Source organism: Phaethon aethereus (genome assembly GCF_964289735.1).
Source record: "Phaethon aethereus genome assembly, chromosome: 5".
Classification (NCBI taxonomy): domain Eukaryota; kingdom Metazoa; phylum Chordata; class Aves; order Phaethontiformes; family Phaethontidae; genus Phaethon; species Phaethon aethereus.
In genome coordinates, this window is record NC_138579.1 from 46,130,933 (window position 1) to 46,144,759 (window position 13,827).

Sequence of the window (13,827 nt, forward strand, 5' to 3'; positions counted from 1 at the left end):
CCCCCGGGGAGCCGTGTCCTCGCGGGCAGGCAGGATGGCACCCATCAGCCTTGCCGAAGCTGTAGGCAGCCAACTTCAGGCGCCTGCGGGAGCGGGGTCTGGTGCCCCTCTCGCAGCTCCGTGCAGCCCCCTCCACGGATGCGCAGCTCTGGCCGCTGCAGCATCGTCGCGACTGCAGTCGAGTCCCCCCTCTCCCGTGCTGCAGAGCTCCCCTTCTCTCCAGACACCGGGAGCGAAGTGGAGATGCCGGGGGAAGAGCTGTGGAGGTGGGGAGAGGATTGAGCTATCATTAGTGTGGCACCAGTGAGGCTTCTTTGCACCACGAAGCAGTAGCTATCAAAATTGTGTGCAGCGTGCTGAACAGCGGAGCAAAGGAACAGATACTGAAGGGAGCCTGCAAAGAAAAAGGAGGAAAAAACCCTCTTTCAACTGCATGTAGGCACTGCCCATCACTGAGAGCTGTGTTGGGGAGTAGGAATTGCCTGTTTATGGTGATTGATCTGCACAGCCCCTGGGATGCTCAGAAAACGGATTAAGGAGGAAAGAATTGCGGGAGAAGGAGGAGGTGGAGGTTTCCCTCTGAAAACGTACGGGCTAATAGAAAACATCCTGTAAATTGTCAGTGTGTCAGGATATATTCATGTAAGTATAACATTTTCAAATCCTCAGCATCTTCTATCTGAATGTCATTGAATTAGCACTAATGCATTCATTAGCTCATTATTCATTAATATTCAGTATTCGTTAGACTGGCTCTTTCTCTGACAGATGGGGATAATGAGACGTGGGACTGGCTGCAGGGCCGTGCCGTAGCTGTGCTTAGCGTGGTGGGAGCATGGTTTTATGTATCAGAATGGCCTTCGGTGGTTGTTTTATTGGCACTTGTATCTGGCCTACATTGTTCCGGCTCTTGGCCGGTGGTTTACCACAAATTAGTGGAAATTCTTAATGGGAGAGCAGTGCTAATGATGATGTGGATAAATTTCGACCAATGCCTGCCCTGAAAGCAACTGGCAAGACAACTGATGAAGGCAAATTTTGATCTTTTGGCCTGGGGTCAGAGTTGCAAAACTGCCTCTGTAGTCACAGAGCTGTTGTTTGTCGCTGTCTTCATTGGTGAGTCATGGAGTCCCCCCTGTGGCCCCCATCGCCTTCCTTAGCTTCTTGCCCTCAGGACTCAGGAGAGATTCTCTAGATATGAAGATGTCTTGGGGTGGGGGGGTGGTGGTGGTGGTGTTTGCTTCTTTTCTCTCTCTCTTTTTTTCCTTTTTTCCCCCTCATCCTATCTTCCCTTCCTCTGCCATTTCTGACCGTGAAGATGACAGAGCAGGAGGTGTGGGCAGCAGGCTTGCCCTGGCAAGAAACCAAGAGGGATCCAGAGGTGCCAGGCTGGTACAGCCAGCACATTCAGCACCCCAAGTCTTATCAAGAGTAGCAAGCCTCAAGGCTCTCATCTCTGAGGAGGGCTTTGGTGACCCGGGGCTAGTGCAGGATGCTGCTGCTCAGGCCCTCTGCCAGACTTCCCTCAGCTAGCAAGTCTTTGTGGAAGGACTTTGCTTTGCTCCCCACCAAAGCATGCAGGGGAGGGAGAGTGGCCAAATAGGTGCCTTTACAGGGTCCTGCTGGCAGTGTGGCATAGCTCAGGCACCGTGTGTCAGCCTTTTGCTTGGGGCTGCCCTCTCCATGTCCCAGGAGCTGCGTTGGGTCAGATGAGGGACATAGGATGGCCTCAAGAGTGGTCCTGAGGCTCAGTGTGAGAGGAGCGTTCTGCAGAGGGGCACTGCTTCAGGACTGGGCTGGATGGATAGCTTTGATCAGAAAATGCTGGGCTAGAAATACCACAGTAACAGGTCTTCTGGTTTCAACAGCAGTGCAGTTCTGGTGGGAAACCACTGAGCATCCAACCTTGTGAGTCTGGGCCTGCCAGGAGCGGAAAAGACTGCAGAAACTGTAGTAAAATAAATTAAAAAGAGGTGAAGTTTTTCTTTTTGACACATCACCCTGGCTTTGGGGTGGATTTTGTGTGCAGATTATCTAGATTTGAGTACCCACAAGTTATTGTGACAATTTGGGTCAGCAAACTCCAAACATCAGTCTTCCAAATTTTTCTACTAGCAGCTACATTTTGAGCTTCTTGCCTTGTGCTCAAGTGTAGGCATGAGTATACAGCTTCCACCTTCCTCCTGAGCGGTTGTTTTCCGTTGTCCCACTTCTGAAATATTTCCAGACCCTGGCTGCTGCATCTGGCTCTGTGCTGCCTTTCCAGGAACCTGGGCTTAGTTATTCAGTGGAATGAGAGCAAAAAAAATGCAACCAAACAAAACCCTCTACAATCCAAAAGAAGCACCTTGAAAGCCCTGAGTAGCTGAACTGGCTCACTGAAAAGCATTTTGCCTGTGGTCTGCTGAAAGGGTCTTACTGAACCTTTGATCACGGGATTCAGTCTTTGCACTGTCCCAGCGAGACCTCTTAGCTTGGCCTTACAGAAGGAACTAGCTGGGCACTTGCAGACATGACTGTCCGCTCTTGTCTGGACAACCACAAGGAAGGGTTTTCCTGCGAGAGGGAAATCCCTCACAAGGCAGCGGGACAAGACTTGAATGCACGATGCCAAAAGAACCGGCACCTCATTTCATTAGTCCCCAAAGACTCGTGAACTCTTCAGACACGAGCATAAACTCTCTCCTCCTGGGGCAGCCGTGGGAAGGCTCAGTGGGGGTGCGGGACTGCCGGCGCTTGAGCCCTGTGCTTGCTTGGGCTGGGTTAGCTGTGCCTGGTGCCTCGGGGCGGGTCTCTGGGAGGGTGAAGTGGCAAACGGAAAAACGTGTTTATGTTCAGCTGAGCCAAGACGAAATGAAGACAAATCGAAAGAAAAGACTTTCCGAACTGGGCGTTTCCAGGGTTTTGATTGCAGAATGATATAGAGTGATTTCATGGGACTCTTGACACCTCTACCTTTATACCACCGTGCCAAGGCAGAAATTCTCTCTTCCACCATAGCTGCTGTCAGTTACCGTGTTCTTAACCCAGGTAGTATTTGTAGTTTCTAGTTGCCATCATCTCCCATTTCCCAGAAAGCAACGTATCCTCAAGGGAAGTCTTGCATCTGGACTCTTGTTGTTCAGGGGCTGGTGTGTTCTGGCACAACGTAGGGGCTGCAGCATCCTGGCAGGACACAAATAAATACCTGAGACTTGTGTGGTATTTGGCCTGAAATGGCAGCTAAAGGGTGTGATGTATGGCAGGGGGAAAGACAAAAGGCAAAGCATGACTTAATGACTTTAATTCCTCTAATCTGGGAAAAAGCAAAGGGGTACCGCTGGGCATTGCCTCATCCTGGGGTAGGCCAGACTGTGGTTTGTGGGTCAAAAGCACTTGCAGCTAAATGCCCACACTAAAGCCACACTGCTCTGATTTTCTTTTCCCCACCAGCAGACCCCGGTGACGGCAGGACCACCCTGAGATGAGCCGCCCGTAGCCGGGGCCAGCCCTGCTGCCAGGGCTCCCTGCCCTGGGACGATGAGGAGCCGTCTGCTGGCCTAACAGGAAGATTTTGTGGTGGTGGCTGTTTAGTTTTTGGGTGTTTTTTTTGTTTGTTTTTCGGGTTTTTTTTCCCTGAACCTCGTGAAATTTCATGTGACGGCGGAGCCACTTCCGTGCCCCCTTGCGCCGTCTCGCAGCCGAGGGGGGGGTGGCAGAGGGCCGCCATGGCGGCCAAGCAGCCCCCGCCGCTGATGAAGAAGCACAGCCAGACCGACCTGGTGAGCCGGCTGAAGACGCGCAAGATCCTGGGGGTTGGCGGGGAGGATGACGACGGCGAGGTTCATCGCTCAAAGGTGAGGGCAGGGGAGAGGGAAGCACACGTGCAGTAACGATAGCAAAGAGACCTGCCTGGGCAAACCGAGGTGGTGTGGGGTCTTTTTTAGCATCTGACTTCTACATCCTCTTTGGCAAAAACAGGGCTCCCAGCTCTGCGGGGCTTCTGTAAGGCAAGGCTTGAAGGTGGTGGTGGGCACAAGCAATGCTGCCTTTGAGCAGTGATGGGCCGTGCAGCCTTCTGGGTGCACAGGAGCTGCCCCAAATGGCTTTTCTTGGTAAAAGAAAAGGGCAAGCTTTGCCCTCAAGCTGCTTTAATCCATTCCTGAAATTGTATTGCTGAGACACCCAGCACGGCCACCAGCCAGTGGTGGTCAGCCAATTCCTCTTCCTCTCGGAAGAGGCCCGAATTGCAGACGAACAGCCTGTTTCAGTGAAACACCGGAGGCCTGGCGGGAGCCTGTCCTGCCTGTGCTCCGTCGGGGTGTGACGGGCAGGCGGTGTGTGGGAGTCCCTGCCGGGGTAAGAGGGGACAAGAGTTAATGTTGACCCTGCCCCAGCCCCAGGCTGCACGTGGCGGAGCCCAGTAAGGGAGCCGTGGAGGCTGCAGCTCCTGATGGAAATTGAGGCAGCCTTCAGCATGTGTTGGGACTGAGAGGTGACAGATAAATCCCTTGTCCTCGTCCTCCTTCCAGCCCTCAGAGGTAAACTCTCTTTAGCATACCACTGGCTTAGGTGTGCTTTCCTGGGCTGGTGAATACTGCCTAAAAGCTGGAGAAGAGTCTGCTCAGTCACCATATGTCTTTCTTTTGAATTTCAGATTAGCCAAGTACTGGGAAACGAAATCAAGTTTGCTGTCCGGGAACCGCTAGGGCTCAGGTAAAATATTGGGTCACCTTGGAGCTGGGTCACCTGAGGGCCCTCGGCCACAGCATCCCCGACAGCTCTGGCCACTGCCGGCAGGGGCTTCACGGGGGCCCCAGGGCCAGACCAGCTCTGCTTGCTTTCCCGATAAATCAGCCTGTGGCCCTCAAACTCGTGTCCCGCAGCAGGTGCTGGGAACCACAGGGGCTGCATGGGGCTGGAGGAGCTTCTGGTCTCATGTGTGACAGGGTGGTGTGTTCTGTGGGGACCCCCCTCTGCGCCGGCCTCTTGGCAGCATGACTTACCTCCTCTGCTTGGGCGAGGGGGCTTTCACCCCTGTCTCGCCAGCAAGGCCGGTCTGCGTGCTGAGGCTGGAGCTGGCGGGGTGTGGGGAGCCGAGTCCTCCCGCGGGAGGCTTGTGGCTGCCTCGGTCGTGCGTGGGGGGAGGATGAAGGCTGATGACCAAGCAGGCAGCCCGGAATGCTTTGTGAAGTATGAACCTGCTGACACCGGGTCCTCTGTCTTCCCTCCCACGCAGGGTCTGGCAGCTGGTTTCCGCCGTCATGTTTTCTGGGGTCGCCATCGTGGTAAGTGAGGGATGTGGTCCTGGGCACCGCCAGCTCCCGGCTGCCAAACGGGGGCCCCAGCATGGCTCCTCGGCCCCCGGCATTTATCCCTCTCCTCTGCCTGTGGTGGCCGCCGCCGCTTTCTCTTGCAAGGCCTTCGCCTCACCATGTCTCGGTAATGGGCTTTGCTAGCAGTGTCCTTGGCGGTTTGCTCCCATCACCGGAGGCTGTGTTCAGTAGCACGGTCATAAACCACACGCCGCGTGGCAGCCTCGGCCGTAGGAACCGGCCGTGAAGCCAGTAGCTGACACGCTGGTATTTCTTGCACCTCCTTAATTTCCAATTTCCTGGCCAGTGTCTCCGACCCCATAAAGGCTTGATGTCAGAGCGCTGCTGCCCGAGAGGGCACATTTTGATGGCTCTGGCTGGTGCAGGCTGCTGAGTCTCTCCCTTGCCTCTGCCAGGCCCTTGCTTTCCCTGACCAGCTCTACGACGCCGTCTTCGATGAGGAATCGGGGAGCAGCAGGACTCCCATCCGGCTCTATGGAGGAGCCCTCCTCAGTGAGTGCCGTGCTGCTGTACCTGGGGCATGCCGCTGCCCCACAGAGTAAGGGGACGAGAGGCCAAAATGGCAGGAGGGGTCAAAGTCTGTGCCCAGCAGGACAGCTGCAGCCAGAGTGCGGAAGATCTGCCCTTAGCAAAGAAAGGGCTTGTTTTGAGGCATTTTGAGAAGCTCGGATACTGCTGCTTTTTCCTAGAGGGGGCTCAGGCTTGCTGCAGGGGGGGTAGGAGGGGCTGCGCACGCTCTAAATACCTGGGAGAGTACCCCCAAGCGCCCCAACAGAGAGGGGCTGCGGAGGGGCTGGGAGATGGGGCGCTGGGCTGCAGCTGGGGCCAGCCCCTCCTCGTGGGAGTGGGAGGAAAGAAGGGGCAGGCGACGCACCGCGGCAGGGCCCCATGCAGGAGGTGGGGGGCAAAGGACAAGCAGGTGAGGGGAGCCTAGACAAACGGTCTGGAGAAGAAAACGGGCGGTGCCCGGCCCCAGCGGACAGGCAGGGGCTTGCCCGGCGGGGGGTGTGTTTGGGGGGCGGCGGAGGGGCGGGACGCCCGGCGCGCGCGGCGCCTCGCCGCAGCCCGCAGCGGCACCTGGCGGGCACGGCTGGAAGCGCAGCGGCCGCGGCCAGCGCGGCTGCGCCTGGAACCGCCTCCCGCCGTGGGAGGCCGAGGTGTCTCACCTGGGTGTCTCACCCCTCCCGGTGACCACCACCACCCCCTCCCCCCCCCCCGGCTGTGCTGTCCCTCCGCAGGCATCTCGCTCATCATGTGGAACGCGCTCTACACCGCCGAAAAAGTCGTCATCCGCTGGACGCTGCTGACGGAGGCGTGCTACTTCGCCGTGCAGTTCCTGGGTGAGTGGCTGCAGCCCCCCAGCAAAGGATGGGGGTGCACGCTGCGTCCCCCCGCCGCGGGGTGGTGGGGGGGACGAGAAGTGGAGGTGGGCAGGACGGCCGGTGCGAGTGGTGGGACCGAACGCAAAGTTGGCGCAGTGCCTTCGGGTCTGGTGGAGGAAACTCCAGGCTGAAGGAGTTGTGGGGTGAGGCCCGTGGTGGACTCAGCTGGTGGGAAGACGCTGTCTCTGCCGGCCTGTCTGGCACGGCCATAGGGGTACCCGATCCCCAGCTGTCCCCGTGCTGGAGGTGGCTCCTTTGCTCTGCAGGACTGCCAAAGATGACCTGGCCCCGGGAGCACCTTCCCTGCCAGATGCTCTCTTTCTCCTCATGGAGTAGTCTCTGCCTTGGGCTGCTCACCAAAGGGTGCCCAGGTTCAGGGGGAACATCTCCCTTGGACGATTAATTTATTTTTCTACCTATGAAAACATCCTGGCCTTTATCAGCAGTACAGGTCATCTCCTGGAGTGGGCTTCCTAAATGCTGGGACTAACAAGAAAAGACTGGAGCAACCTACACTGAAAAGGGGAATGTTCAATCTTACCAAAACGGAGAATAACAGTTGGGTTAGGGTTAGCATGTTTCTAGGGAGCTTGTCTATATTTAACAATGAAGGGGGTTTTTGTATGTATGTATTGGCAGCTCACTGTGTTACAGGGTGGCTGGTTTAGGTACGGGCTATATGTGTTGGTCGCCAAAAAAGAGAGATGCGAGGTAGCGTGTGTGGACTATGCGTATTACATAGATGCTCCTACAGTTGAAAGATGTTTATCATCAGCACCGACGTGGTCAAGCCACAAAGCAACTCGGGAACATGCAGCTTCCACAACTAACACCTGAGCACGGCGGAAACTCGCATCTGCTCAAGTGGCTGTTTTGGGCTGTGGCTGCCTGAAAGTGGGGCTGCCGTTAAAGAAGGGTTTCTCTAAGTGAGAGCTCTGGGGACCATGGGTCTGTGGCTAACTTCAAGGCTGTGAAATCAAGCTAGTGAAGAGCCTCTGCCGTGGGTTCACTGTGCATGTGAGCCTGTGCTGAAAGCTTCTGCGTTAGAGGGCAGCAGAAAACAGCTTTGTGCTATTTGTCTCCGTTTGTTTTTTTTTCATCACCAACTTCTGCCTTGTCTCCCTTCTCCTCCAGTTACCACCGTCTCCGTGGTTGAGAGTGGCCGGACAGCCACAGGTGCCATGCTTCTCCTGGTCAGCCGAGTCCTCTTCACCCTCATCAGCATTTATTATTATTACCAAGTTGGACGCCGTCCCAAGAAAGTCTAATTCCTGGGCTTTTTGTCATGGGAAGGGTGGGAGGGGGGGTTTGTGTCGGTAATTTTCCATTATAATTATAACCTTTTTTTTTTTTTTTTTTGTTAGTCCCTTTTTCTTCTAAAGTGGTTTCCTTCTTTTCCACTTACCGGCATGAATCAGTGTGTAACCCGGTGCTGGTGGCATTGCCAGGTGAAATGAGGGGGGAACAGCATCAGGCGGGCCTCCCCCCTGCCCTCCCCAGGAGGAGGTGAGGAGCAGCGGGAGGCAGGCTCAGGGAAAAGAGCCAGTTTCCCAAAGGGAGCTTGGCCGGTGGGATCACAGGCTCTGAACCTGCTGGAACAAAGCACAAAATAAGACCAGCACACTGAAACCAAATCCCTGAGGAGACAGGGTGGAAAGCAACCGCCGGAGGACTCGGCTACTCCCCTTGGTAAGGCTTGCATCTGCCTGGTGGAGTGTGCCCTCGTGTACAGCCCGTTCCCCCTTTTAGGCAGTACTGACTGTCCAGGTAGCCAGGAGCTGGACGGGGCTAGGTCAAGCTCAGCGCTTTTGCAAACCGCTCTTCCTTCCTTGCTGCCAAGAGGTGCCACCCCGTTTGTAGCTTTGCACCAGGTGCTGTGCAGAGCTGGGCAGGAGGTGGAGCAAAAGAAGAGGCAGACTCCTTGCTTGTTCCCTTCGCAGGTACAGCAGTGGAGCAGCTTGAACTACGTTATTTGAGAAGCGAAGGAAGCGATCAGAAATAGCCCATTGCGCACTAAAACATCCCCTTGCTTGGAGCGTTTCGTGAAGCTGGGGTCTTGTCCCCTTCACCCCAGAACGCTTCCTACAGTTGCAGCTTTACTGATGGTAGTAGCAGTGGTGGGTGTTGGGTAGCGCGTAGTGCTTTAGTTAAGCAGGGGCTGGAGTGCTGTTGTGGTTAGCACTAGTAAGAACAGAGTGAGCATCAGTACAGCAGCCTCTTGAGATGAGCCCCAGCTGTGGGAGATGGGTGTTCCAGCTCTGCTCCTGTGCAGGCATCATATCTCTTTTGACTTTGAGAAGAGAGAACCAAAGTTGGTAGCATTAAGATATTTAACTGGGATGAAGAACAGCAAGGAGCAGGGCATCATTGCCTTCTCTAGCTCAGTCAAGTACAGACTAAATGTGCTTTATAACTCACCGGACAGTTTCTTCACCACCTACTGGGCTTGACAACAGTGGCTGCCCTACTTCCTAGCGCTTTCCTTGCGGATTATCCCTGTCCACAGCTGGAGGTGGCATTTTTTGTTCTCCATGGGACTAAAGCCAGAAGGTCTGCGTACAGGATATGGACTTCTTACTCATGTGCTACTGTTGACTGGATCAAAGTGTGCCCTGGAATAGAGCTGACATCCCAAAATCCCAGTAGAAAGATGCCTAGGGAAACAGAAGTGCTTGTGTGAACAACAGCCCTCAAGCCACTGGTGAGATTGGGATTTATGGCTACTGCTGTTTAATATCTTAGTAGAGTTAGAAGAAGGTAGCGGGTAGTTACTGTATGTTGTGTTAGTGCTTTTGGCATTTAGAAGCAGCTGTGTAAACTTGGGGCACTGTGTGCATTGTACCTACTGGCCATGCAAAATGTCTGTCAGGTAAGAATATTGGAAATAGTTGAACTAGGAAACATCACAACCAGTTTTTTTCCCAAAGAAGTAAATAAAATGGAGAGGCAACATCCAACAGGATGGCTAAGTTCTGGAGCCTCCCAACAGCACACAGCTGCTTTCAACATGTCCAAAATATGATACTGAGCAACTAAAATTTATATTTAAGAAAGAGGAGCCTTCCTCTTCAGGTGGAAGAGTTGGGCTCCAGGAAGGAAACGTTCTCCCTGTGAGGCTGGAAATGATCAAGTGCAGCTCAAAGAGTATCACAAATTAGACGGAGCGGTGCTGTGTGTGGGAGCTGGAGCGTGGCAGGCGGTGGCTGTTGCTGTCACCCTGCACACCACCTGCATGGGCAGCTGCAATGGCTTCAGTGCAGCCCTTTGGCTGTAGCTATTGGTATAGGTACATGAAGCTTGATTCTTTGTGTTTTGGGGGTCACATGAATGTATACACAGACTGGTCGTTGGTTGGGGGGGGGTGGGGTATTTCTAGGAAAGACAAGTAAAATTGACCACAGCAAAAACAATCTTGCAGAAGAAGGAAATGGAGGGTCATCTTAATGCTGTCCTCCCATCTGTGTTGGCTGCAGGCCCTAGGAACTCAGTTAGGACTCCGGGTCTGTAGATGGCTGCCTGATGAGCGTACCTTAAAATGTCATCCAGCAGGCCAGAGAAATGAGTTACTGCACTATGTGAGAGCAGTTCTCTGAAGACTTCTGGGTGGTTAAATCAGGTGGGAGAAGCAGTTACAGCTTTACAAAGGAGCTTTAAATCAGGTGAGATCAGATTCCTCTGCTCCCCTGCTTAGCAGCTGCCTAAGGCAGTGAGCCACTTCTACTTTTGCCAGTCAGTGTCTTCTGGGAAGCCTGGGGCAGTGGCCACCTAAGAGATTTCATGCTCCTTGGTACCTAGGCCTAAAAAGGGAGAGATAAAGCTGATCTTTTTATTTTCATGCTTCTTGCTCTATCTTGCTATAAGTGGGCCATGTAGAAAGTATAGAAATGGACTGGGACTCTACACCCCTTCTACAAATAAGTAGGAAGGGGGAAAATGGATGCAGCGGCTACAAAAAGGCTGTAGTCCCTGGCATGCTCCCTTCTCATCAGCAAGGTGCTGCAGGAGAAGCAGGGCCAGGCCCACTTGAGGAGGTGAATTTCTGGCAGGTGAGGTCTAGGAGGGAGATTCTCAGGGTGGCTTGAGGATGGAGCCCAGGCAGAGCATCTGCAAGTGCTGCCAGAACCCAACTGTGGCTGGTTGTCTTCACTCTGGTGTGAATGGAGGGAAAGGGAAGAGGATGCTGAAACAACAGAACTGTGTCCCTAAGGACAGAATTGCTGGCATCACAGCTGCAGGTGGCAGCTGAGCATATAATTTGGGATCAAAAGCCTGAGGCATCATGTCAGGCTCTGCTACTGGTCTGCTGAGAAAAAACTCCCATCTCCAAAGGCCTCAGTTTCCTTATCCGTTGAATTGTGAGAAAGGCCTTGGACTGACATCCTCTCCCACGGGAGACAGTTTGCAATGAATTACCTGCTTGCATGTGTATAATGTTGCGCAAGGGTGGGAGTCATGTTCCTCAGAGGGTTGTGCTCTGAGCAGGCACGGGCCAGGACTAAGGCTGACCCTCTTTCTCTGCGAGAGGTGGACCTAAACCCTTGTGTTCCTACAAGCCCTCGCTTTTGAGGGTGAGGAAGGCTCATCATTCACCTGTAACTCCGTACATCGCCTTATTTATGCCCAACCAATATCTGGCAAACTGGAGCTGGTGACAGAGGAGAGGCTCTCTCTGTCCTAAGCTGGCCTCTCCTCTCTGGTCAAGGGTTCTTACTGGGGGGGGGGGGGTGGGCAGGGGAGGATGGGACACTTCAGTTTATACCTCATTTTAGCTGCTGTACCCGAGTTTATTTCTCCTCTGGTAAAAAAGTGACTGTACTTAACACGAAGCAAATAGTGAAAATTAAAGCCGTTTCACTTCACTGTCACAATATCTTTCTTTTATTTTTTATTTTTTTAAGAAACGCACACAAAAACCGTGCAGAGAGTGCTTCAGGCTTGTGTTCTGGTTTATATTACCAAAAAAAAAAAATTCCTTTCAATATAAAAAAGCATTACAGTAGGGAATACAGGATAAATTAGCTCCACTATCTAATAAAAAGAACATTTACAGTTGTTTTTTTTTAAAATAGATTTCAAACATTATTTCACACGCAGCCCTTTTTTCCCAGGCATTTGTGACAGTCGTTTGAGCATTAAATAAGAGCCGGGAGGCAGGGGTGCCGAGAGGGGCTGTGGGCTCGCAGGCATGGGCTAGTCTTGTATTACTTCCATCCAAGGTGCTTGGGCCGTGGCCACAGTGCTACAGCGAAGGCGGCAGCGGCACGGCATCTCCTTCTGGTCCCCAGCCTGCTCGGAGCTCTCCAGCAAGCAGTGAATCTAGCTTGAGCCCCTGACCCCAAAATATTCATCAGAGCTGTTAAAAACAAATATAAAAATACAGTTGCTTCTCCTGCCTGTTCTGAAAACTACTGTACAACAGGGGGGGCAGCCATATAACTAAGGGACAAAATCCAACAAATTTACATGCTTTGCCATACAGCAGGAGTCTGCTTTCTGGGCTTGCCTGTTCATTAAATTCCCCAAGGGGGGAAATTCCTCCTGCCTGTTACCAACTTCCACAGGTCCTCTCAGACTTGCACGTATCTTTACAGCTATCTCCAGTTCTTGTTTCAAACGGCCGTTGCTGGGGTTTCAAGTTGTGTTCCCAGTGGCACGCTAGCCAGCTGCAGAGAGGATTTGAAGTCTTCATCCAGAAAAGAGCAATGGGGGATCAGACAAGGTAATAGAGGAGAAACAGCTGTGCAAAGGCCAGAATAACATACAAACGAGATCTTTTTGAAGATACAGCAACTACCATTAGAGAGAGAGGGAAAGTGAGAAAGCTAAAAACAGACAAAGCGATGAGTACAGAATTAGGAAAGCCAAAGAGAAGTAAGCCAGCAGAGATCCTACTTCAGGAATGTGTATCACTTAGCACTCTGGCTGCTTTTGGTCTGCTTCCCCCAGCTCTGACAGTTTTTCCCCCATGCCACTGGTGGCACAAAAAGGCTTTATGACTTCCGCCCCCCCGCCTCAGCCACCCACCATGCACAAATCAGGGTATTCGCCTTCCAGGCTCTGATGTGAGACAGCCAGGCCTTTGCATAATAAACTGAGGGGACGGGAAAAAAATGGAAACTGGGGGAGGCAGTTCTGCTTCTCTCACTCACCTCCAGCCAAATTAAATCATGCTCATGGTTTGGTTCCTCCCCTGGGAACTGCTCTCCCAGAAGAGTCACTGACACCATCTCCTGAGGCAGAAGCAGAATAGATAAATTGGCCTTCTGCTCGGCCCATTCCCTGCAAGGCTGGGAAGTGCAACGGATTTTTCCCATCTTAAGCGCAGCACCTGCTGTTGGGTACAAATACTGCTGGTTTTTGGCTAGCAAAACTGTTTTCCTTCATTAAACAACAGACCAGAATTTAATGCTAAAATGCCTCATTAAAAGCAGACCCAGGGGGAAATAGTTCAGAAAAGCTTTCCACGAGGTTTAATGCACCATCTGAGGCCGCTCAGCAGCCCTGGCTGCCTATTCTATTGCTGGAATATGCTGACTGTGGCACAGGGGGCTGCAGCTCTACCTGCCTGGGCCCTCTCCTGCTGATGAGCAAATTGTTGTTCTCAAATGAAGCTTGGAAAAGCTCTAATGCCTCCTTCCCGTTCCTTAGTATCCCAATTCCCCAACCTAGACATTTAGCCAGGGTTGCTGCCTGTTACGGACCAGGCTTTCTGCCGCTTTCCTTCCTGCCCTGTAGCCAGTGCAGTGCCACTGGCAGAGCTGAAGGGACACAGCCCCAGCGGTGTAGGGGAACAGCCAGGCAAAGTGCATCCGCTGCTGCCAAACCTGGGCACAAGGCTACTGCTCGGCTCCCCGCTGCTGCCTCCCACCCCCTCGCCTTCCTTGCCAGGGCTTACAGCTTTCAGAGGAGCTGGTTTAAGCCTATATAAAAGTGCTCCATAATCTGAGCCTATAAAATCTGTAAAAAGACCTAAGGTAAATAAGAAACAGCAGCCCCTTCTGTCCTCCCTTCCCAAGCACAATGAGTTTGGGGTCAGGGAGTGACCAGATGAACAATTAAGGCAACAGGGGTCGAGGCTTCCAGAGGAGAGAAACCGGTGACCAGGTCGATAACCACGGCCACTGGAGCAG

At 53.0% G+C, this 13,827-nt stretch overlaps 1 protein-coding gene across 2 annotated transcripts; it reads left to right on the plus strand.

Moving 5' to 3' along the window:
* The first annotated feature begins 3,194 nt into the window (after window positions 1–3,194).
* On the plus strand, window positions 3,195–8,379 carry TP53I11 (tumor protein p53 inducible protein 11). Of its 2 annotated transcripts, XM_081999861.1 has the most exons (6): window positions 3,195–3,836; window positions 4,637–4,695; window positions 5,219–5,267; window positions 5,711–5,807; window positions 6,554–6,655; window positions 7,832–8,379. In XM_081999861.1, the coding sequence occupies exons 1-6, from the start codon at window positions 3,708–3,710 to the stop codon at window positions 7,963–7,965; spliced, it is 570 nt and encodes a 189-aa protein (XP_081855987.1). In that variant the 5' UTR covers window positions 3,195–3,707; the 3' UTR covers window positions 7,966–8,379. The 2 variants fall into 2 exon arrangements, with proteins under 2 accessions (XP_081855987.1, XP_081855988.1); XM_081999862.1 differs by lacking the exons at window positions 4,637–4,695; window positions 5,219–5,267; window positions 5,711–5,807 and having other exon boundaries at window positions 6,517–6,655.
* The last annotated feature ends 5,448 nt before the right edge of the window (window positions 8,380–13,827 follow it).

Excerpts from the sequence above, each read along its gene's own strand:
- TP53I11 (XM_081999861.1), top strand. The coding sequence starts at position 3,708 with ATGGCGGCCAAGCAGCCCCCGCCGCTGATGAAGAAGCACAGCCAGACC. Across the intron at positions 4,696-5,218 it reads CGGGAACCGCTAGGGCTCAG|GGTCTGGCAGCTGGTTTCCG; the intron begins GTAAAATATTGG and ends CCTCCCACGCAG. Across the intron at positions 6,656-7,831 it reads CTTCGCCGTGCAGTTCCTGG|TTACCACCGTCTCCGTGGTT; the intron begins GTGAGTGGCTGC and ends CTTCTCCTCCAG.